The sequence below is a fragment of the Stigmatopora nigra genome, chromosome 1, assembly GCF_051989575.1.
Source record: "Stigmatopora nigra isolate UIUO_SnigA chromosome 1, RoL_Snig_1.1, whole genome shotgun sequence".
In the NCBI taxonomy this organism is placed as follows: Eukaryota; Metazoa; Chordata; class Actinopteri; order Syngnathiformes; family Syngnathidae; genus Stigmatopora; species Stigmatopora nigra.
The window spans coordinates 713,889-738,106 of record NC_135508.1 but is presented as its reverse complement, the minus strand read 5'-3'; the positions used below and the strand labels follow the sequence as shown (position 1 = coordinate 738,106).

Below are 24,218 nucleotides of genomic sequence, written 5' to 3'. Positions count from 1 at the left end.
CATTTGCAGCCATTTTAGGATGTAAAGGTTCTTTAATAAAAACAAACTGCAAACCAACAAGCTGTAAAAACAATCCAAAAATGTGACAAGCAAAATTACCGTAATTTCCGGACTACAAGTCCCATTTAGATCATTTTTTTAAATATTACATGAATATTAAATTTAATAAAGCATGAAAATGTCTGCGGAACAAAATATGTGAGATGAAGTGAACATTTTGGACAACTTTGTGAAAGCTAATGTGTAGCGAATGTAACTAAGCTAACGTGAGTAAAATCATTTTTGTTTATTATGAAAGTTTTTAAAAAGTGTCTTTTAAAGAGTTGGAGTGCTTCGAGGTAGTAGCTCGCTAAGCTAAAGGTAGCCTATGTTAGCATTAGCCATAGCGCTGCTAATTTTTCATCCATTTTAAAGGGCTTTTCAAAATAAATTTACAGTTTACCCATTTTTTTTGGAAGCCCGTAGTCCGGAGAATACGGTATTCCCGCCCCTTGACCTTTGTGACCTCAAATTGGACAGTGTTGTGTAGAAAGATGATAAATGGCGGATGGAATGGCGGTGATTCTGTGCGGGAGGGGGGGCTAATAACGGGAAGCCAATCAGCGAGCGCCAGACATCTCACATGACCTCGTAGCCGCTGCGGATTCCTCGCATCAAACAGCAGGCAAAGACCACGCCCAGGATCTACCAAAAGGGGCGGGACAAGGTGGAGTCAGTCCAATGCCGCTAAGTGTCGTATTTTATCTAATCTAATCTAAAATTTCAAATATAACTCAAATAATCGAATTCCTAATCTAAAATCCCTACTAATCGCTAATCTTAAATCGAATCCAAAATCTATAATCCAATCTAAAGTCTATATTCCAATTTAAAATCTATTCTAAAATATTTAATTCAATCTAAAACCTAATGTAAACTATCTAATCTCTAATCTAAAATATCTGATCTATTATCTCTAAATCTAATCTATTATCTCTAATATGTAATCTATTATCTCTAATCTGTAATCTAATATTTCTAATCTCTAATAAAATATCTCCAATCTAATGTAAAATCTTTTATCTCAAATCAAATCTAAAATTTCAAATCTCTAATCTAAAATATCTAATATCAAATGTCTAATCTATTATCTCTAAATCTAATATATTATCTCTAATCTGTAATAAAAAGTCTCCAATCTAATGTAAAATCTCTTATCTCAAATCGAATCTAAAATCTCTAATCTCAATTATCTAATATAATATCTCTAATCTCTATTCTAATATCAAATCTAATCTAAAATCTCTAATCTCAAATCTGATATCAAATCTAAAATCTCTAATATCAAATCCCTATTATAATGTAAAAAAAAAACCTGTAATTACATCGCCTGACCACCACAGAGAACAGGGGCGCTGTTGCGAGTCATTTATTTACTTAATAGAATTTTGAAATTTTAAATTTGAAACAAAAACGACGTGGACCCATCTTTTTTTTAATTGTGATAAATTGTGATAATCGTGCCAACGTTCGGGGAAGAGGATTTGTTGCTTTTTGAATTTTTGCTCCAATTTTGAAAGACACTTACCTCGACAAAAGCCAGGACGAGAGCAGCGACAATGACCCACAGGATGTTTTTCTTCAGGAGCTCCTCAAGTACAGGACCACAACCCTTCAAAACATTAACAATTACATTTCAATTAATTTTAAAAAACTAAAAAAACAAGAGAATATCTCCTATTAAGAAGCTCAAAACGACATTTTGGACAAATATTCCCATCAGAAAAGCTTTTTCAGTCTTCCCTCAAATATCGGAAATTCACTCATTTTCTGCTATTAATTTTCTTTAATTAATTTTTTTTCAAGTTCATATATATGTGAAAACCCACTCTTGCTACCACTACAGAAAAAAAAGTTAGAATAGGGGTGACCCTAATTCGATTTTTCTCTTGTCGCGGCCATGTTTGGTCTAAATCACCGGTGTCAAAGTGGCGGCCCAGGGGCCAAATCTGGCCCATCGCATAATTTTTCGTGGCCCGTTAGTCACGGATGAGTCCCGACTTTCTGTTTTAGTATCAAATTAAAATAAAGAGTGTAGATGTATATTAAACTTCCCAATGTTCCCCCTTTTAAATCAATAATTGGAATTTTAAAGCATTTTTTTCTGTGTTTTTAGTTCAAAAATAATTTTGTAAAATCTAAAAAAAATATACTTAAAAAAAAGCTAAAATAAACATTGTTTTAGATCTATAAAAAACGGAATATTCTATGCTTTTAATCCATTTATTAAAAAAAAAATCTAAATATTAAATCTAAAATGGTCCGGCCCACTTGAAATCAAGTTGACCTTAAAACGGCCCGCGAACCAACCCGAGTCTGACACCCTTGCTCTAATTTATACGCATATAAGCCTTTTACTTACCCTCTGGTTAACTTTGGCGGCGTCGGCCATGGCCCGGACGCCGCAATTGAGCGACACGTTCAGACAGCACGAGTCGGGCACGGAAATCCCGTCGGGTCGGAAGTCGCCCCAGTCGGAGGAGCCGTTGACGCCGCAGCATTTCAACTGCAAAAGTCCACAGGGGAGCGTGAGAGGGTGCACGCGGGGGTGCCGTCCATCCGGGAACACTCACCTGCTCCTGAAGCGCGTCCACGCTGCTTTTGAATTCCGCCGAGCTGTTGCCGTACAGGGAAATCATGTCCGACAGGCTGTCATGGACCATGGCGGACACCTGGAGAGAAAACATGGCGTCCATTTTGGTTCATATGGCAAAATAAAATAAGATAAATTATATTTTTTTAGCGTGTTTAGGACAAAGCTAACTTCTTTCAACGCGCAGGACTAAAGATGGCGACTGTAAAGGGTAGGTAAGTTCAACAAAACGAAAAGAAAACAAAAGTTTTCCGCTTTTGGAAACTGGCCAAGTGTCTTGAATCAGTCACATGGTGCATTCAGGGACATCATGTAAAATACAACGTCCCACGTATAGTATCTTTTGAGCCTCAACAATTGCAACAATATTTTTTTTTGTTTTCCAAACGATTTTTGGTGGCAAATATACAATATTAAAATTTGTAGATACATATAAAATACAAATCAACTTAATTAGTCACGTAAAATTTGGTAAATCGCCAACTTCGAGGCTCTTCAATCAGTCACGCGGTGCGTTTAGGGACATCATGTAAAACACATTACGCCCCACGTATACTATGTTTTTAGCCTCAACAATAGAAATAGTATTATTTTTTAGTTTTCTAAACCCTTTTTTTGTTGGCAAATAGACAATATTAAATGTAAATACATTACATATCCAAATCAACAACTAAAGTCACATATGGTGTTGGAAACTCGCCACCTGTGAGGCTCTTCAATGAGCATCGCGGTGCGTTCATGGACATCATGTAAAACACAAAACGCCTTACATATACTGTTTTTAAGCCTCAAAAATTGCAACAATATTAATTATTTGTTTTCCAAATGACTTTTTGGATTGAATAACTTTATTCATCCCGTATTTGGGGAATTTTATTGTGACAGTAGGGCAAATAGACAATATTATTTTTAGAAATATATAAAATTCAAATCAATTTCATTAGAATATGCCTTCATATTTGAGGGACTGTATTACATACACAGACATTTTAATTAAAAAAATCAAAAGCATAGCACAAGCCATCCAATTTATTATTCATTGTATATTTTTTTTAAAACTTGTAAAAATATAAATAAAAAATGTTGTGAACTCACTTTGTTCCTAAAGACGTAACCGGCGATGGCCGCCGCGATCTGGACGAGGATCACCAACGAAAGAAGGATGGAAAACTAGACAGGGGAGACAGAAAAACCACGATTAAAAACCCAAACCCGTTAGTTACCATGGTGACCGAGTGCACCCATTACCAAGGTAACCATGCAGTAGTTTTCCTTCCAGGCACCGCAGCATCCGAAGAAGGAGATGAAGAAAATGAGCACGCCCACTCCGATGATGACGATGGGCGCCCCCGAGGCCGAAAGGTCCTTCATCTTGATGGTTTGGTGTAAGGACACCTGCGCCAGCACCCCCACCACGATCAGGGCCAGGCCACATAACTGCAAAGTACACAAATAAAGGCAATTCATTAAAAAATAAAAAAAAAGAAGACGCGGTATGACGTCACAACCCTTCTCGTTTCGCTTCTATCGACCTGAATGGATCTTTAGCGGAATAAAGCTACAGGTGGCTGCACTTCCTTCAACGTCCACCAGATGGCAGCAGTCGTGAACTGACATGTAGTAATTAGGTTTGGACGTAGAAAGGCGATGTTTCCCGGATTATATTAAGTCGCATTTTAAAAGTGAAGATGTTTATTTATTTATTTTGTTTATTTATGTTTATTTTATTAGTTCGCGGGCCGCTTTAACATCAACTCAATTTTATGTGCTAGACGGTTTTAGATATAATATTTAGGTATATATTTTTTAATAAATTGAATAAAAGAACTGGATTAAAGGGCCTGAAAATTCAGTTTTTATAAGTCTAATATTTAATGAAATTATTTGAGCTTTTTTTAAAAATATTTTTAGATTTTAAAAAATGAATTTTGAACTAAAAACAGACAAAACTAAACTAAACAGAATAAAAACTATTTTTTGCTTATCACACATCACTGACGTGATGAGTCAGCAACAGGACGCAAAAAAAATGGAAGGAAGTTGCAATATTCTGCGGTCGCTCCTGCCAGAGAATTCAAATAACTACTTCATTACTACTACCGTATTTTCTCGCATGTAAGCCGTATTTGTAACTAATAAAAATGCCTGAATCAAGGATACAGTTTATATCCTGGCTATATTCTTTTTCACCAGTAGATGTCAGCAAAGTAACATTGACTTTTTGTTGGTTATTTTTTGTTTTTCAGAAAGAAAACAAACATTACTGGATGAATTAATTCCTTAACATATTGACCCTAATAATGTGCTTTTGAATAATGCACTATCTCAGAAATTAGTTAAGTAACACATTTTCACATCCCTATTAAAACCACAAATATGGATGTGAAAATAGGGAATCAGGGAGCGGCTTATACGCGAGAAATTTTAAAATTCAACCATTTTAAGGCAATTTTAATAGTGCGGCCTATACGCGAGAAATTGTTAAATTCGACCATTTTAAGGCAATTTTAAGGCTGTGGCTTATACGTGAGAAATTATCAAATTCAACATTTTAAGACAATTCGAAGGGTGCGGCTTAAAAGCGAGAAATTGAAAAAATTCAACCATTTAAGGTCATTTTAAGAGTGGTTTATACGCGAGAAATTGTAAAAACAACCATTTTAACGCAATTCTAAGGGTGTGGCTTATACTTCGAGAAATTGTAAAAATTCACCCATTTTAAGGCAATTTTAGGGGTGGGGCTTATACACGAGAACTTGTCAAATTTGACCATTTTAAGGGTGTGGCTTAAATGTGAGTAAATACTACGTGAGAAAATAGAGTATTTTGGTACTTTTAAGGCGTGGCGGCAATCTAAAAAAATGACAGGCGTCATCTTTTGTGTGGCTTGTGACATCATCACGTGCATTCTGTGGCTTTTGTGGAGATGAGCTAATGTAAATATTTGAACGGGAGTCAAATAGGTGAGCCAAAGGCAGCCAGCAGTGGGGCGGGGGTGAACATAAAGGAGTCAACAAAAAGAGTCAAACACGTAACCGGAATTCAACAAGGATAAGGCGTTTCTTCCATGGGTGGTGATGGTGTCAAAGTAGCGGGGCAGGGGCTGGGACGGGGCCAACGCATCATTTTGGGTGGCCCGCCAAATTAAAATCGGGAGTTTATCATTTGTGCTAGAATTTAAATGGAGATTGTTTTTTATTTTGAAATACAAATGTGATCCAGTAAAATATACTTCCATTGTTTTTAAATCAAAATAGCATTTTAAAAATTAAAAAAAAAAACAGACCGAATGTTTCTAATTTTTGATGTCATTTTTTTTCATTGCTTTCAAATTAAAATAGCGTTTTAAAAATCAAAAAAATATATATATCTAACTGATTATTTCACCATTTTTAATTTCTAATGTGAATAAAAATAGAATATATTTTTTAAAATCTACTTAGTGAACTTTTTAAATTAAAAAAAAAACAAAAATTCGGGAAGAAAATGATTATAAAGTGAATTATTATTATTATTTATTTGCTTTTCTTGATTATAAAGTCAACTGAAAATAAATAGGCTTAAAGGGGGTGAAAATATTAATTTAATTATTTTACATTTATTTATTATCTTACATCATTTAAAATAACTGAAAGAATGAAAATATCAGATTTATTTCAATTAAAACTAAAATATTAATTTAAATTTAGACATGATTTACTATTGAGGTTACACAAAAATGACACTTAAAATTTGACATCACAAATAAATGTCAGATCTTTTCAAAATAAAGCATTTTTCATATCTTTCGACCCCACAAAAAACAGCAAAAATTTGGCCTATTTCCCCCTTTCAAGTTACAATATTACTCTATTTTTTCTACTAACAAGATCTTCACAAAAAAAAATACATTTTAAGACATTAATAAATAATGTCTTTATAATTTCCTCTCATTTTGTATGTTTCTAAAATCGTTCATACTAAATTGGGACTTTTTAACCCATTTTAAAGGGTTTAGTTGGTAGTTGTGTGAGGACTGTGGAACCAATTGGGGAATTTACATATAAAGTACACTTCTACTTACTACATTTTCAAGTTACAGAAAAGTATTGGAACCAATTAATTTTGTGAATAGAGGTACAACTGTATTTCAATTCTTGTCAAAGTGTTGACTTTGTGTAAAGAAGTAGAATAAAGTGTAAAAAAAATAAAGCGCAATGTCATTGACGTTTTTTCCTTCCTTATTTATTCGAGTTGACGCTTGAACTTAAAGAGACTGAAAAGTCACATGACGCATTCCACTCTGGGAAATCTGGTCATAAGACTCGCATTCCATCATTTAGGCTTGGGTAACGTGCTTTAAAAAAAACAATATTTCAAAATGTACTTAGAGTTTAATTTAAGCAACTAATGTTTTATTTTTTATTAAATTTTTGGAGGTGGAGTCATTAAGTGGGTTTAAATTATTTTTATATATTATAGAAATGCTTCTTAGTTATATGATTTTGATTTAAAAATATTTATTTCTAAAAACAGTAATCATTAAATGATAAAAATATTATAAGAAATTAATAATGCAATTAAATATGATTTTAAAAATCTATAAGAAATTAATAATGCAAGGGAATATATGATAACAAATCTATAAGAAATTAATAATTCAATTAAATATGATATTTAAAAATAAAAAAAAAATTAATAACGCAATTAAATATATGATTAAAACATCTAGAAGAAATTAAATATATGAATTAGAAGGAAAATATGAAGCTTATTTTACAAAATAGGTCTTTATTATTTTTTTGACTTAGTGGATTGTCATCATTAAATTTAAATTTTAAGATTTAGATTTAATAGCAACTTATGTCACCAATTTTCAGATTTTTTTTTACAATACAGTAACAATAAAATCAAATCCAGTAAAAAATATATATAACAAATAATCACATCATTGTCAGAGGAACAAAATTGGGTATAAAAAAACTTAAATTTATTTATTTATTTTAAAGTATGAATTTATTGGCAGCCATTGACAACAATGCATGTCCAATCCATTGAGACTAAATATGAATTATTTATCTCTACTGTGGCTTTAATGTCAATAATTTTGATCAAATTAGTTTTTAAAAAATCCTCCAATTCTTTTATTATTTTTTATCCCCGAAGGGTGGGGTTTATGTCGGGGGATCATAAATCATGTTTTTCCCTGTCATAATTTGATAAAATTAATATTAAAAGGGCATATTATAAATTAAAAAGTCAATATTATTGAATCACCATTGACGACGAAAGACGTCGAATTCATTTAACTGGCAACCAACAATTTAAACAACAACAAAAAACAACTCTATTCTCCCCAAGTAGAAAAAAATGGACTCACCCAAAAGATGAAGTTAAAAAAGAAGAGCAAGAACTTGACGCATTTCATTCCTCCTTCGAGACTCATTTTTGAACCCTTTCCGCTTCTACAAAGTAAAAAAAGGCACAATTAATCAAACAAATACATTTAAAAAGCAACTTTTATCGAATTAAAGCGAACAACAGCTGCTTTTTAGAGGAACAACATGACTCATTTCCCCCAATGTGTTGACATAAAAAGTTCCCGAACCGGCCGAAATCTTACGGAAAGTCCCCTAAACTCCTTTGTTACCCCCCAAAACCTGGTCTTAGTACTCTCCCGGGTTCTAAAAGAACCTAAATAAGGTTTAAGTCCTTTAAAAAGGTTAAAGTTGGAGCTAAATTCAGCCTTACCTCGCGTTCGTACCGTTAGCCAACAAGCAAGCTTCGGGGCGACAATGGCAGCTTTGTTCGGGGGTAAACGTCCATAAAAGTAACCGAATTAGGAGCCTTATTGAATTTATTAAAGTGTTATCTTCGTAAATTAGTCGACGCGTTTGGTAATAAAGTGGACGCCGTTCGGAAAAAAAGTTCTTAGGAAGAAAAAAAACTACTTAAAGACACAAAGAGGGGAAACTTTCGCGGGGAAGTGAAGCGGACTGTTCCATTTTCGTTTTTAAAATAGGGCTTACCTTTTTGGTGGAAGAATGGAAATGGATGAAATGAAGGGCTAAAAAGGAGAAGCGTTGAAGTTTTGACTCTTTTTAGGGGGGCTGGAAAGCTGTTTTGGTCCCTCCCGGTTTGAGATGATGATGACGATGACGACGATGATGATGATGGTGGTGGAGGTGGCTAGATAATGCGTCACTGCGCCAAAATGGCGGACCAAGGGGGCCAGTTTCGGCCCCGTCACATCGCTTTGTACGGCCTGAGAAAGATTTTTTTTAATGATTAGCTATAAACAGAATATTTCGTTTTTTTCCCAGTAAAAAAAATCTAATAAAAATAATGAATGTTTATATTTTTGCTATTATTTTTTTAATGAAAAAATGCATTTTTAAAAAATGGAAAGGTGGATTTACAATTAAAAACCAATACAAGGAATAGAAATAAATGACAAATTGCTTTGTTTCTTATATTCATTCAATTTCTATATCGGGGGTGCTGGAGCCTACTACAGTCAGCAGGAGGAGGACACACTGAATGGGTGGCCAGCCAATCACAGGGCACAAAAAGACAAACAACGAATCACTCGGAGCTAGGGGCAATTTAGACTATTTAGCCAGCTAGCCTAGCATTTATGTTTTGGCCATGTGGGAGGAAACTGGAGTACCTGGAGAAAACCCACACAAGCCTAGGGCGAATATGCAAAATCTAAACAGGAGGCCCGACCTGGGCTCGAACCCACGAGCCCAGAACTGTGAGGCTAACATGCTAACTCACTCATATATTGACTATATATGACTTATTTATTTACTATTTACTTATTACTCATGTTTATTTGTGCACATTTGTACTTCTTTATATTGCCAACTAATTATGTATTATACATATTTACTGTTAGTATTGATTATTTATTCATCTTTTAGTTTGTTGTTGTTATTTGTGCACATTCCTGCTTCTTTATATTGCCAACTAATTATGTACTTTACTTATTTACTGTTAGTATTGATTATTTATTTATCTTTTAGTTTATTGTAGTTATTTGTCTACATTGTGTAGCTTTAAACCGCATTATAAAATGACTATAAACACGTTAAATTCAATATAAATCATTATATATCAAAATACTACACAGAAAAATCCCCAAAACGACGACTCTACTCCTTCTTGGGTTTAAACGTGCAACTATCACCCTTCCCCATTCGCCTGTAGAGCCCTCTACAGGCCAGACTCGGTACTGCAACCATCAAAAACCCTAAAAAAGCCAGAAAACCGAACACATCCAGCGAATGATAAGCATACCACGGCAACTTGTAAGACTCCGTACGCAGATGCGCGGCACCCCCATGCCTCATGACGTACTCCACCCAAAAAACTGCAGTACGCAGTGGTTCCACCGGCTTATCCCGATGAAGCCTGGAAAGCTCCACCATCTTCCTCTTATACGGCTTCTCTGGATCCAGAACGTCCACCAGGGCGGCGGCAAAGGACTCGGCGTCAATCGTCGTGACGTCAACGGCCACGCCCACACCACGAGCTTCCATCCTCACCATGTTGTCGTGCTGGTCGAAAATAAGCGGGATACCCAAGACGGGTACGGCGTGGTAGATAGCCTGGTAGAGTCCATTAGTACCCCCATGGGTGATGAAGACTTTGGTCTTGGGGTGTCCTAGTAGGTCATTCTGGGGTAGCCAGTCCACCAGGAGTGTGTTGTTACCCAACGTAAGGGGGCGGTCCCCAGTATGTCGCCATATTACTTTCTGTGGGAGGTTGGCGAAGACCGAGGCTAGTACCCCAGAGACCTCTGGTCCCAAGTCCCCTAACAGGGTACCCAAGGTCATGACCACTATACCGTGGTCTCCGGAGCTCTGGACAAAGTCCTCTAGGTCTGGCGGAAGTGGGCGGGCCGGTTTACCTTGAAATCCACCAATGTAGACCATGTTGGGCATGGTGGGGCGGGGGAACTCGAAGGTAAAGTCCACCCTGACCAACCAGAGGTCGGCACCTTGCGTCAAGGTCATGACGTCGACGTCTCCGGCGAAGTAGCGTTCGCAGAGGGCGCGGTAAGGCGGGTCGGAAACGGCGTAGAACATGTAAACCAGGGCGCCGTGGTAGACCACGTTCCCTAGTCTTTGCCAGAAGTCCATCTTGTCGGAGTACCCGGAGAAAAGCTGAGGGACGTAGGACAAGGGGGACGGCGCGATGGCAAAGTGGGCTTCGCCGTTAAAGAGCCAGCGTACGTTAAAAACCGTTGGAAGGTCCAGGAAGTGCGCTAAAAGAACGCCGCCGGGGAAACCCGGGTCGGTTAAGCAGACGTCGTAGCGTCCTTCTCGCAGTTCCCGGCTCAGGGTTCGGTTTTCCAAGATGGCGGCGATGGTGTCGGCCACGGCGATCTGGCTCTCGCCGATCAGGGCGTAGATGTTACGGTAGAAATCCACGAAGGCCCAGGGCGAGCCGCGGCGCCGCCGGATGTCCATGGATCTCGCCAGGAAGGACGACATGTAGTCCGGACTCTCGATGGCGTGCGAACCTCGGGTCGGGAGGGTGATGGAGGTGTAGAAGGGGGAGTTTTCCGTCACGTACCAGCTGGTGGAGGAGCGGAGGACGGTGATTTGGTGGCCGCTGGAGTGGAGCGCCTCCAAGAGGATGTTCATGTTGAGCCAATGGCTGCCGTCGATGGGGTAGACCAGGATTTTGCCGGACTGGACTGTGGTGGACAGGGCCAGGAGGAACGCCATGCTCAGGTAAGGGGACATTGCTAAAGTGGGTAGACATGTAGTAAGGGGTTTTTATTAGTAGATTAGAGCAGGGGTGTCAAACTTTGGTCTGCGGGCTGAATACAGCTTAATTTGAGACTCAAAATGACATAAAACTAACAATAAGCCCACTTTTTTTCCTTTGTATTAGTTACTAATACTAATAATTAGTGCAAAGAATGAGTAAATTATCAAAATGTTTATCAAAATAATCTTCCTTTTACATTATGAACAATATATTATGAACAAGACAATAACATAAGAACATAAATTAAATGTCAATTCATGTTGTCTGCACCTACTAAAACACTGCGCCCCTAGCGGATAATACAAGAACTACAAATTTTAAAGAAAATTCAGTTGTTTTTTTTTATACAAGGCAGCTTTCTTCCCCGGGCCGGACCAAACCACCAGACGGGCCGGATCCGGCCCGCGGGCCGTATGTTTGACACCACTGGATTAGAAGCTTATTTTTGAAGGTGGGTTCGAGTCCGAGTCACATGATTTTGCGGATCTGTTTGTACTGAGATCGAGGGACTGTGTTAAGGATGTAGGGGGTGGTATTTACTCGCATATAAGCCGCCCACTTTTGAGAGCCGCACCCTTAAAATTGCTTTAAAATGGTTGAATTTTACAATTTCTCTCATATAAGCCGAAATCTTGAAATGGTAAAATTCTCCAATTTCTTGTGTGTAAGCCCCATCCTTAAATTTTAATTAAAATACCGTATTTTCACGACTATAAGGCGTACCGCATTTAAAGGCGCACCCTCAATGAATGACATTTTTTTCCATATATAAGGCGCACTGGATTATAAGGCGCACTGTCTATTTTGGAGAAAATGTAAGACTTTTAAGTGCGCCTTATAGTCGTGAAAATACGGTAGTTGAATTTCACAATTTCTGGCGTATAAGCCCTACCCTTAAAATTGTGTTAAAATGGTTGAATTTTACAATTTCTCGCGTATAAGCCCCACCCTTAGAATGCCTTGAAATGGTTGAATTTTACAATTTCTCACGTATAAGCCCTCCTTAAAATTGTGTTCAAATGGTTGAATTTAACAATTTCTCGCATATAAGCCACACCCTTAAAATGGTTGATTTTTTACAATTTCTTGCGTATAAGCCACACCCTTAAAATTGCCTTAAAATGGTTGAATTTTAGAATTTCTTGTGTATAAATTCAACAATTTTGAATTGAAAAATTCAACTATTTTATGCATTTTTAAGGCACCCTTAAAAATGCATAAAATAGTTGAATTTTTCAATTTCTCGCATATAAGCCACACCCTCAAAATTGCCTAAAAATTGTTGAACTTTAAAATTTCTCGCGTATAAGCCTCCCCCTTGATTCCCAATCCATATTCATAGTTTTAATAGGGAGTACAAATGTCTTACTTTGTAGGGAAAATCTTCAAAAAAAATCATATTTTTGAGCTACTGTATAAATCAAAAGCAAATTATTAGGCTCAATATCATAAGAAATTAATTCATCCAGTAATGGTTCTTTTCTTACCGCAAAACTGAAAATAACCAACAAATAGTCAACGTTACTTTACCAACATCTACTGGTGACAAAGAGTATAGCAAGTCTTGTGTACATATAAGCCATACCCTTGATTGAGTAATCATTTTTTATTGTTACAAATACGGCTTATATGCGAGAAAAATGGGTCATAGTTTGTCCTGGCGTTACGACATCAGTTTTTAACAACACTGATCCACTTATATGAATTATTTTTTAGTACAAATTCATAATGTAGTGTTTATAAAGTACGTATAAATGATGGCAAAAAATTAAAGTGAATTCTCACCTGAGTTGTTGTCTTGTCAGCAAGAAAGAGCAAAGATTAGGAGTGTGTGCCGTTATCGTTTTCGAGTTGACGTCCACAATCGAGTTAATGTACAACTGCTCCTTGTTTGTGCAAAAAAACGCTTGACGTTTTAGTGAAATTGGCTCCTTAAGTCGAGAAACTGAAAAGACAAAAACAACATTTCCATTTTTTTCTTCTACGGGGGTCAACCTTTGACTTCAACAAACAGAAATTTAACAGAAAACCGTCAATGGATAACAAGAGTGCAAGTGCTGTTTTTTGTGCAAAAAAATGAAACCATATTTATTTAACAGGTAAGTCAGGAAATCATTCCTAAGGTTTTGTTTGGAATAGATGTCCAATTCCAAAGTAGGAGAGTTTCTGTTGATTTTGGGTCATTTTTTGTTGATTTTAGGGGGAAATTTGGGGTAATTTTCTGTTGATTTTGGGGGAATTTTGGTTAATTTTCTCTTGATTTTGGGGGAATTTTGGGTAATTTTCTGTTGATTTTGGGGAATTTGGGGTAATTTTCTCTTGATTTTGGGGGAATTTGGGAATTTTCTGTTGATTTTGAATAATTTCATGCTGATTTTGTGGGTCTTTTGGCTAATTTTGTGACTATTTAGGAAAATTTTACAGCAATTTTAGGGGTATTTCAGGTAATTTTATGCCAATTTTGGGGTCATTTAGTGCTAATTGTGTGGGTATTTTAAGTCATTTTATGATAATTTTGGGGGTATTTTGGGTAATTTTATGCCAATTTTTGGGCTCATTTTATTTTGATTGTGTGGGTATTTTGGGTCATTTTACGCTAATTTGGGGGGTATTTTGGGACATTTTGAGATAAATTTTGGGGTATTTATGGTAATTTTATGCCAATTGTGGGTATTTTGGCTCCTTTTATGCTACATTTGTGGGTATTTTGAGTCATTTAATGCAGATTTCATGGGTATTTGAGTTGTTTTCTGCTGATTTTGGGGGTATTGAGTCATTTTCTGCTAATTTTGTGGGTGTTTGGGGTCATTTTTTTTGCTCAGTTGAGGGTTTTTGGGTAATTTTCTGTTTAGTTTGGGATAATATGAGTCAATTTATGCTAATTTTGTGGGTGTTCTGGGTCATTGTATGCTAATTTGGGGGTATTTTGGGTCATTTTATGCTAATTTGAGGGTATTTTGTGTAATTTTCCGCTCATTTGTTTTTTTGGGTCATTTCTGGTCACTTTTTGTTGATTTTGTGGTATGTTTGCTCATTTTCAGCTAATATTCTGGTCACTATCCCTTTAACTTGAAACACTTTTACACGTTATATCGATTCTAGCAGATTGTGAATCAAGTATCGCAATGTATCACCATTTTGATTTATTGTTTTTTATAAAATGACTTCCGTAAAAAAGCCGGACTTTGACTCTAACAGCTATTAAATTTATATTTCCAATCGCGACAGCTCAAATGAATAAAAAAATATAAGAGCAAGCAAGATGTTTGCAACTTTCCAAGAAAGGCTATCACTTTCTCTGTGACCTTTGTACGACTTAGGCCACGCCCACTGGCTCCAGATCATGTGTTATGAACTCCGGCCCTGGCCCACATTAAAGGACATCGCCAAGTCGCTGCTATCGGATGTCCGCGCGTCAATAAAAAAAAAGAAGGGCGTCCCGCGGCGGGCGTGGCCGCCCAGAGGAAAAAAAACAAACAACTGGCGGGTCTTTAAATAAAAACATTTGGGAGCCTCGTTCCTCCGAGCCCAAGGAATGGCCGCCATGGAGCTTCTCCAGCCGATGAGACGGAGAAGGTGCGACAGCAGTACAGGTGACTTGTGGACGGGAGATTTGGATTGTGGCTTTTATTTTGAAGGAAAGCTTGTTCCTGTTGGTTGTTGTCTGATTTGTGATCCCAACACTTGCATTTGTTCAACAGAATCGGCTCAAATTGTACTTATTTTTTTAATGATTCATAGCTTATTTCAATAGAGGTGCTACTGTACAAGCATATTTGTAAGTAGACGTGCTAGCGGACAAATTTTTGTAAGTAGAGGTGCGATTGTACAGGCATTTGTAAGTAGAGGTACTATTGTACAAGTATTTGTAAGTAGAGGTACTATTGTACACGCATTTGTAAGTAGAGGTACTACTTTACGCATATTTAGAAAGTAGAGGTGCTACTGGATGTAGATTTGTAAGTAAAGGTACTACTGTACAAGCATTTGTAAGTAGAGGTACTACTGTCAACACATATTTGTAAGTAGAGGTACTATTGTACAAGCATTTGTAAGTAGAGGTACTATTGTACAAACATTTGTAAGTAGAGGTGCTGTTGTACAAGCATTTGTAAGTAGAGGTACTACTGTCAACACATATTTGTAAGTAGAGGTACTATTGTACAAGCATTTGTAAGTAGAGGTACTATTGTACAAACATTTGTAAGTAGAGGTGCTGTTGTACAAGCATTTGTAAGTAGAGGTACTATTGTACAAGCATTTGTAAGTAAAAGTACTCTTGTACAAGTATTTGTAAGTAGAGGTGCTACTGTCAACGCACAGAGGGGCTAGTGGACACATTTGTAAGTAGAGGTATCACTGCATGCATATTTGTAAGTAGAGGTGCTACTCTACAAGCATTTGTAAGTAGGGGTACTACTTTACGCATATTTAGTAAGTAGAGGTGCTACTGGATGTAGATTTGTAAGTAGAGGTAATAATGGACGCATATTTGTAAGTAGAGGTACTACTGTACAAGCATTTGTAAGTAGAGGTACTACTGTGCAAACATATTTGTAAGAGAGGTTAGTGGACGCATATTTGTAAGTAGAGGGGCTAGTGGACGCATGTCTGTGAGTTGAGGTTTCTACTGTACAATCATTTGTAAGTAGAGGTGCCACTGTCAATGCATATTTGTAAGTAGAGGTGCTACTGTCAACATGAATTTTTAAGTAGAGGTGCTACTGTCAACATATATTTGTAAGTAGAGGTACTAATGGACGCATATTTGTAAGTAGAGGTGCCACTGTGAATGCATATTTGTAAGTAGAGGTGAACCGTACAAGAATTTTTGTAAGTTTGTTAGTAGAGATGCTACTGCCAACGCATATTTGTAAGTAGGGGTCTAATGTATGCGTATTTGTAAGTAGAGGTACTACAGTAAGCATATTTGTAAGTAGAAATTATACTGTACAAGCCTTTGTAAGTAGAGGTACCACTAAATTTGAGCCACATTTAATGGTTTTGTGCTAAAAGATTAAGTTAGTAAACCTCTTAAAAGTCATCTTTGTGGTCCAACCCCAGTGCCGCAACTCTGCAACTCCCCCACCCTCATCGTCATGGTGGGCTTGCCAGCCAGAGGGAAGACCTACATCTCCAAGAAGCTAACCCGCTACCTCAACTGGATCGGAGTCCCCACCAAAAGTGGGTTTAATGTTGGGTTTCCGCACGATTCCCCGCGTTTTACCCTCCCCCGTTTCCGCTAGCATTCAACGTGGGTCAGTACCGGCGACGGGCCGTCAAGACCTACCAGAACTTTGAGTTTTTTAAACCGGACAACGAGGAGGCCATGAGGATCCGCAAGTAAGAAAGCGCTAGCTAACCGCCACCAAAAACCAGCGGGTCACCGTTGCGCGTCGCTATCGCTAGAGCCTGCGCCACGGCCGCCCTCCGCGACGTCGCCGCCTACTTTGCCAGCAAGGAAGGCCAAGTGGCGGTGAGTGGTATTGCAGGGGCGACGCCCCAGAAACATGAATTATTATTAATATTTTTTTACAAATATATTTCTAATTTTTCAGGTTTTTGATGCCACAAACACCACCAGGGAACGAAGGCTAATTATCTCCAGTTTTGCTAAGGAAAGAGGCTACAAGGTAAATGAATTTAAAATTATTTATGGAAAAACAGTGGTACCTTGAGATATGAGCTTAATTTGTTCCAGGGCTGAGCTCATATGTCGAATTACTTGCAACTCAATGAATATTTCCCAGAGAAATGAACTAAAAACGAATTAATTGGTTAGAACCCTCTGAAAAACCACCCAAAACAGGATATTAGATAGAAAAAAATGTGGTGCCTTGAGATTTGAGCTTAATTTGTTCCAGGGCTGAGCTCATATGTCGAATTACTTGCAACTCAATGAATATTTCCCAGAGAAATGAACTAAAAACTAATTAATTGGTTCCAACCCTCTGAAAAACCACCCAAAACAGGATATTAGATGGAAAAAAAAAATGTGGTGCCTTGAGATATGAGCTTAATTTGTTCCGGAATGAGCTCGTATGTCTATTTACTCATAAGTCAAATTAAAGTTTCCCATAGAAATGAACTAAAAACTAATTAATTGCTTCCAACCCTCTGAAAAACCACCCAAAACAGGATATCAGATAGGGGAAAAAAAATGTGGTGCCTTGAGATATGAGCTTAATTTGTTCCGGAATGAGCTCGTATGTCGATTTACTCATAAGTCAAATTAAAGTTTCCCATAGAAATGAACTAAAAACTAATTAATTGCTTCCAACCCTCTGAAAAACCACCCAAAACAGGATATTAGATAGGAAAAAAAATGTGGAGCCTTGAGATATGAGCTTAATTTGTTCCAGTTTGAGCTCGTATGTCAATTTACTCGTAACTCAAATGAACTTTTCCCATAGAAATGAACTAAAAACGTATTAATTGCTTCCAACCCTCTGAAAAACCACCCAAAACAGGATATTAGATTGGAAAAAAATGTTTTATTTGTTCTAATTGGCCATTTATTAACAAATAATAAATATTTAGTGGTTTAATAGTACTAAAATGTGTTTAATAGTACTAAAATGTGTTTTTAATAGTACTAAAATTAGACTTTTATGCACGGCAAAAAAAAATCTCAAGATAAATATTTGCTCCAAATTTTACTCGTATCTCAAATTGCTCTTGTGTCGAGGTACCACTGTATACCAGAGATATATATATATTAACATTATATTAGGCATACTTGAGTTAAAGTCAGCAGCTCGTCTAAAAGTATGAATATAATATATATTTTATAATATATATGTATAATTTTTTAATTGTATGCAGGTTTTCTTTGTGGAGTCAATCTGTGACGACCCAGAAATAATTACAGAAAATGTCAAGGTAAGAAAAAAAAAAAACTTGTAATGCTTCTATTGAGAAATAAAATTTGAGCATTTTTTGTTATTCTACATAAAATATAATATATTCAAAAACTAACTTACCAACAAAAATGACTCCAAACAAAAACCTTGGACAACCTGTCATACTCACTATTGCCACCAGTGGGCAGAAAACCTTCACAAATCAATCCAACTCAATCCACAACTCTTTAAAACCCCTTAGAAGGGTTTGGGCGTTTTTAGTTCAAAAATAATTGTGTAAAATCTAAAAATAAAGCTAAGATAAACATTGTCTTAGATCTATAAAAAATGGGATAGTCAGGGCTTTTAATCCAGTTTTTTTAATCCATAATTGTAATTTTTTAATCATTTTTTTCTGTTTTTAGTTCAAAAATCATTTTGTAAAAATCTAAACATATCTTTAAAAAATTCTCAAATAACCATTGTTTTAGATCTATTAAAAACGGAATATTCAGGGTTTTTAATTCAGTTATACTAATCCATAATTGCAATTTTTTAATCATTTTTTCTGTTTTTAGTTTAATTTTTTTTTAAATCTAAAAATTCTCAAATAAATATTGTTTTAGATCTATTAAAAAACGGAGTATTCAGGGTTTTTAATCCAGTTATTTTAATCCATAATTGTAATTTTTAATCATTTTTTCTGTTTTTAGTTCAAAAATATTTTTTTTTAAATCTAAAAATTCTCAAATAAATATTGTTTTAGATCTATAACAATTCCAGAATTGCAATTTTTAATCATTTTTTTCAGTTTTTAGTTCGAAAAATATGTTTTATAAATCTAAAAATATAATTAAAAAATTCTTAAATAAACATTGTTTTAGATCTATTAAAAACGGAATGTTCAGGGCTTTTAATCCAGTTCTTTTAATCCATTTATCACCCCAAAAAATCTAAAATGGTCCGGCCCAAGTGCTTTACTTCATATTTTTTAAAGGTACTTTACATCATTTGTCTGCACTCCCTCGACAGCAAGTAAAATTCGGAAGTCCGGATTACGTAAACCGAAGCATGGAGGACGCCATGTTGGATTTTGCCCAACGAATCGAGTGTTACAAATCCAGCTACACGCCCATTGACGACGAAAAAGACAGGTATGGGGTCCAAAATGGCCGACATTTGTTTGTATTGACGTTTGTGGGTTTTTTTGGGCGGAAACAGGAAGCTTTCCTACATCAAAATTTACGAAGTGGGGAAAAGGTACCTGGTCAATCTGGTCCGGGATCACATCCAGAGTCGGATCGTCTACTACTTGATGAACATCCACGTCGCCCCGAGGTCAATCTACCTCAGCCGACACGGCGAGAGCCAACTCAATCTTCTCGGGCGCATCGGTGGGGATTCCAAGTTATCTGAAAGGGGACGCCAAGTAAGTGGATCCCCTCAAATACGTCGTAAAGCAAGGCTGTCAGACTCGGGTTGGTACGTTGGTTAACGTCAACTTGATTTCAGGTGGACCATTTTAGATAGAATATTTCGATTTTTTTTTTTATAAATGGATTTAAAGCCCTGAATATTCTGTTTTTTATAGATCTAAAAAAATGTTTATTTTAGCTTTTTTATATATTTTTTATAGATTTTACAAAATTATTTTTGAACTAAAAACTGAAAAAAATGATTAAAAAATGACAATTATGGATTAAAGGAACTGGATTAAATTCCCTGAATATTCCGTTTTTTAATAGATCTAAAACAATGTTTATTTGAGAATTTTTTAAATATATTTATAGATTTAAAAAAATATTTTTCAACTAAAAACTGAAAAAAATGATTAAAAAATGAAAATTATGGATTAAAGGAACTGGATTAAAATCCCTGAATATTCCGTTTTTTACAGATCTAAAACAATGTTTATTTTAGATTTTTTTTATATTTTTTATAGATTTTACAAAATGATTTTTGAACTAAAAACTGAAAATAATGATTAAAAAATGACAATTATGGATTAAGAGAACTGGATTAAAAACCCTGAATATTCGTTTTTTGTAGATCTAAAAACAATGTATATTTGAGTTTTTTTAGATATATTTTTAGATTTTACAAAATTATTTTTGAACTAAAAACACAGAAAAAAATGGATAAAAACATACAATTATGGATTAAAAGAACTGAATTAAAATCCCTGAATATTCAGTTTTTAATATCTCTAACGCAATGTTTATTTTAGATTTTTTAAATATATTTTTGGATTTTACAAAATGATTTTTGAACTAAAAACACTGAAAAATTGATTACAAATTTACAATGATTGATTTAAAAGCTGGGTGGAAATCAGGAAATTTGATATACATCTATACTCATCTATACCATCTTTTAAGACTTAATTTTAACAAATTCATGAATACTTTACCAAAAAAATGGAGATAAAAACCAAAACTGAAACCAAGGGGGCCCCTTGACACTTATTGCCCCCAGGCCCCGTTCGCATTAAATCCGCCCCTGGATATGCAGCAGGATGGGAACATATTGAAATCGTTATAAAACAAGCATTTTTTCATGGAACGCAAAAAAAGCTAAACAACAATAGCTATTTCAAAACATCTGTAATGCATTACCATTGTATAACCGCATAGTTTTTAACCATGTGTTGTTTTATACATCTCTTGCAGTGATTTCATTAGTTAAGAACACACAGTACACGTGAGAGAATGTTAGATAAAGACAATTTAAGATAAAGGATGTTCCTCTTTGTAGTTTATTATGCTAACCATTGTCATAATGAGATGCAATCAACAGTAATTAAGTGACATTCTATAATGATTTCATCTAAATAGCTGGCTCCCTAACTATCTCAAATTAACCAAAAGATAACTTTAGAGTACACAAGTTAACTATGTTAAGGTCTAGGCATGTTTTTATCACTCCCTCGTCAATAAATACATTAAGTTTATCGAATGAACCGAACTCGGCTAGCAAAAGTCCGCTAGCTTAATGCTATATATTGCTAATTTATCGGCAGTTCTCTTCATAAATATCTTTCAACGACATTATTGTGCCGAATATACATCTTAGGTATGTTAGTAAAGCGTAAAGAAACATGTTATGCACGCGTAAATAAAGTTATTAAGTGAAAGATAGACTTACGGTCTTAATGGGGAGCAGCTGGGTTCAGGAATGGTGGATGAGGGATGTCACATTCTGATTCACGGTTGCCAAAAAAAGTAAATACTTCGAAAAAGGGGGTTGGGAACCCGGATAATATTTTTCTCCTCCTTGTTTTTACAAGAATACTTTTGCTATAGTAGACAATATACTTATGAGTGAAATTTAAATCCAAAAAAGATTTAAATTATTTTTTAATCGGATGTCGCTAGTGTGGCGTTCAAGTGCCTGAGAAAAAAACCGTCAGCGAATCACTGCGAATTTTATTTTAAATTAATTTATATATTTTTTTCCAATAGTTGACTCTTTAAGCAAGCTTATGGGTAAAATGACTTTTGAAAAAGTAATAGTAATAATAATAATATATTATTTGAAGTCAAAACATGTATATTTTTTAACTTGCGCATATTTGACGATGCCAGCCGAGTGTCAGTAAACGTCTCATAGTTTACTTCCCATGCTATTGTTATTAACGATCGCTATCCCGCATGCTAACTGGCTAACAACAGCATATTTTACTACATTTTAACTCCAAAACAACCAAAAACTGAGCGCACATGTCATTCATCACTCGGTCAAATATGTCAAAATAACATAATAACATTCAGCTCACTGTTAATTCTAATTAGGAGCGTAAAAAAATACTTTTAGCAATGCTGTTGTACCAATTTCCCATTAATCATATATTAGCCATTTCCCAATAATAGATGCCATATCTAAAAAAATAAAGAACAAAATTAATGTCAAGTGATAAAACCCGGACCATGGCCCAGATTATTTTATTTTTTTCATGACGGAGTGGTCAAAATACTTAAAATGGCATCTTTTTCCCCCTCTAAAATGGCGGCTATGGGCGTGGCCTAATCGACATCTCGTTCACAGTATGCTGCCGCGTTGAAGACCTTCATCCACAGTCAGAAAATCCACGACTTGAAGGTTTGGACCAGCCACATGAAGAGAACCACCCAGACGGCGAACATTTTGGGGGTGCCGTATGAGCAGTGGAAAGCCCTCAATGAAATCGACGCGGTGAGGAACCGATTCCACCCGCTTTTCTGCGGGTATTCGGACAACTTACCCGCATTGTTGTTCTTTCGCAGGGTGTGTGTGAAGAATTGACCTACGAGGAGATCCAAGAGCAGTTCCCCGAAGAGTTTGCGCTCAGGGACCAGGACAAGTTTCGTTACCGTTACCCCAAGGGGGAAGTAAGATGGGGTCCGCGGGGGGTGCCGTAGTAACCTGTAAGAACCCTAAAAATGAACGTTAGGGAAAAAGGGATGCAAAATTGCATTTTATTAACAATGGGGGGATCAGAGTTGAATAAATAATATTACACAAAAAAATAATTAATTAATTAAAAATAGTCCGGCCCACATGAGCCCGAGTTAGCATGAGAAGCTAACAAGGAGCTAATAATCCTAACAGCTCCGTCTAATATTCCTAAACAAAATATTCTTGCCTGAAATCCAAACAAAGTTATTTACAATTTGCTACTAACATTATATTTAGCGGTATAAAAAAATCGGGTGTAAATTCTCCACCCGATCAAATTCACCTAATCCTATTGGACGTAAAAAATCAGTAAAATGAGGACCCCCTTAAGTTCCTACAGGTCAAAGTTTGGAGCCTTAGCTAACGATGAAGCACTCTTAGCAACCTCTAGTGTTAAAGATGAGAAGTGCAATAACAAAACTGAACTGTCAAGGCCAAAATTCAATGATTTGGGATAATTTTCCGTCTTTTACACCCTAAAATCATCAAAAAAATGCTTTTTTAAAGGAAGATTTCAATAAGAATTTCCCCCACCAGTCCTACGAAGACCTGGTCCACCGCCTAGAACCGGTTATCATGGAACTGGAGAGGCAAGAGAACATTCTAGTCATCTGCCACCAGGCTGTCATGCGCTGTCTTTTGGCCTACTTTCTGGATAAAGCGGCAGGTAAAACGTCCGTTAAACCTCGCCGTCCATCAAACTGGCCGTCAATCAAACTTTCTGTTAATCGAAACTCGCCCTCCGTCCTCCATCTTTCCTCAATAACCCGCTCTCTTTCCATTTTTACCCCTAGACAAGCTCCCCTATCTTCTCTGTCCTCTCCACACGGTGCTCAAACTAACACCAATAGCCTACGGTAGGCAGCAGGCGGCCATCTTGGAACTCTTTAAAGCACGAACCCTAATGTAATTATCATTATATTTTATGTATTTTTTCGCCGCTAGGGTGCGAAGTGGAGTCGTTTTACCTCAACGTGGAGGCAGTCAACACCCACAGAGAGAAGCCCGGGGTAAGTGGAGACAAAAACCAGTCCTACATGACCCACTTTGGGTGAAAAACGTTGAAAAACGTTATGGATGAAGAAAATAGCGCATTCAAAATGTCATTTTAGCCCAATTTGATTGACTTAAGCACAAAATAATTGACGTTTCAGAACGTGGACATCAACCGGAATCCAGAAGAAGCCCTCCAGACCGCCCCCGATCACATTTAGACGTCCACGCCGCCACCACGTCACAGTATTAAAGAAAATTAAAAAATATAAATAAATGAATTGTCTATGAAAAATAAATACCTCGTTTATACTGTTTTTTTCGCGCATATAAGCCGTACTTGTCACTCAAAAAAAGTGATGACTGATTCCTGGCTAGGAAAATTGTGAAAATAAAAACAGATAAAATGCTAAAAATATATATTTTAACGTCTATGGATGAATTTGAGAAAATAAAATTAAGCATTTTTTGCATAAAATGTGGAAAAAAACTCACCTGAAATTGCTCGCTCAGGGGTTTCCAGGCTGGTAGTACTGCTCACAAGACTTCCCTTG

The 24,218-nt window shown here is 36.2% G+C and overlaps 3 protein-coding genes and 1 pseudogene across 8 annotated transcripts in view; 1 reads left to right on the top strand and 3 right to left on the bottom strand.

Annotated features, from left to right (window-relative positions):
- The window catches only part of tmbim6 (transmembrane BAX inhibitor motif containing 6), a 29,013-nt gene extending 11,785 nt beyond the window's left edge, over window positions 1–17,228 (bottom strand). The window contains exon 1 of the mRNA XM_077720722.1: window positions 17,225–17,228. The gene's annotated coding sequence lies outside the window, so the exon portion shown is untranslated. The remainder of the gene's footprint in view (window positions 1–17,224) is intronic.
- On the bottom strand, window positions 13–8,807 carry cd63 (CD63 molecule). Of its 3 annotated transcripts, none has more exons than XM_077720691.1 (8): window positions 8,644–8,807; window positions 7,992–8,078; window positions 3,881–4,069; window positions 3,728–3,802; window positions 2,613–2,711; window positions 2,402–2,545; window positions 1,568–1,651; window positions 13–684 (listed from the first exon to the last, which is right to left on the bottom strand). In XM_077720691.1, the coding sequence occupies exons 2-8, from the start codon at window positions 8,055–8,057 to the stop codon at window positions 619–621; spliced, it is 723 nt and encodes a 240-aa protein (XP_077576817.1). In that variant the 5' UTR covers window positions 8,058–8,078; window positions 8,644–8,807; the 3' UTR covers window positions 13–618. The 3 variants fall into 3 exon arrangements, with proteins under 3 accessions (XP_077576817.1, XP_077576808.1, XP_077576825.1); XM_077720682.1 differs by having other exon boundaries at window positions 7,992–8,076; window positions 8,641–8,805; XM_077720699.1 differs by lacking the exon at window positions 8,644–8,807 and adding an exon at window positions 8,363–8,593 and having other exon boundaries at window positions 7,992–8,076.
- LOC144199171 (UDP-glucuronosyltransferase 2A2 pseudogene) lies at window positions 8,997–21,588 on the bottom strand (annotated as a pseudogene). The gene is made up of 4 exons (XR_013326861.1): window positions 21,382–21,588; window positions 19,502–19,649; window positions 13,181–13,340; window positions 8,997–11,369 (listed from the first exon to the last, which is right to left on the bottom strand). The product of XR_013326861.1 is annotated as a UDP-glucuronosyltransferase 2A2 pseudogene (transcript).
- LOC144199178 (6-phosphofructo-2-kinase/fructose-2,6-bisphosphatase-like) lies at window positions 14,688–23,946 on the top strand. Of its 3 annotated transcripts, none has more exons than XM_077720640.1 (14): window positions 14,691–14,988; window positions 16,460–16,579; window positions 16,642–16,738; window positions 16,805–16,871; window positions 16,954–17,028; window positions 18,221–18,277; window positions 19,270–19,391; window positions 19,459–19,666; window positions 22,282–22,428; window positions 22,500–22,604; window positions 23,209–23,338; window positions 23,466–23,528; window positions 23,617–23,681; window positions 23,826–23,946. In XM_077720640.1, the coding sequence occupies exons 1-14, from the start codon at window positions 14,931–14,933 to the stop codon at window positions 23,883–23,885; spliced, it is 1,374 nt and encodes a 457-aa protein (XP_077576766.1). In that variant the 5' UTR covers window positions 14,691–14,930; the 3' UTR covers window positions 23,886–23,946. The 3 variants fall into 3 exon arrangements, with proteins under 3 accessions (XP_077576775.1, XP_077576766.1, XP_077576784.1); XM_077720658.1 differs by having other exon boundaries at window positions 14,861–14,971; XM_077720649.1 differs by lacking the exon at window positions 23,466–23,528 and having other exon boundaries at window positions 14,688–14,988.
- Window positions 23,947–24,218: the final 272 nt, after the last annotated feature.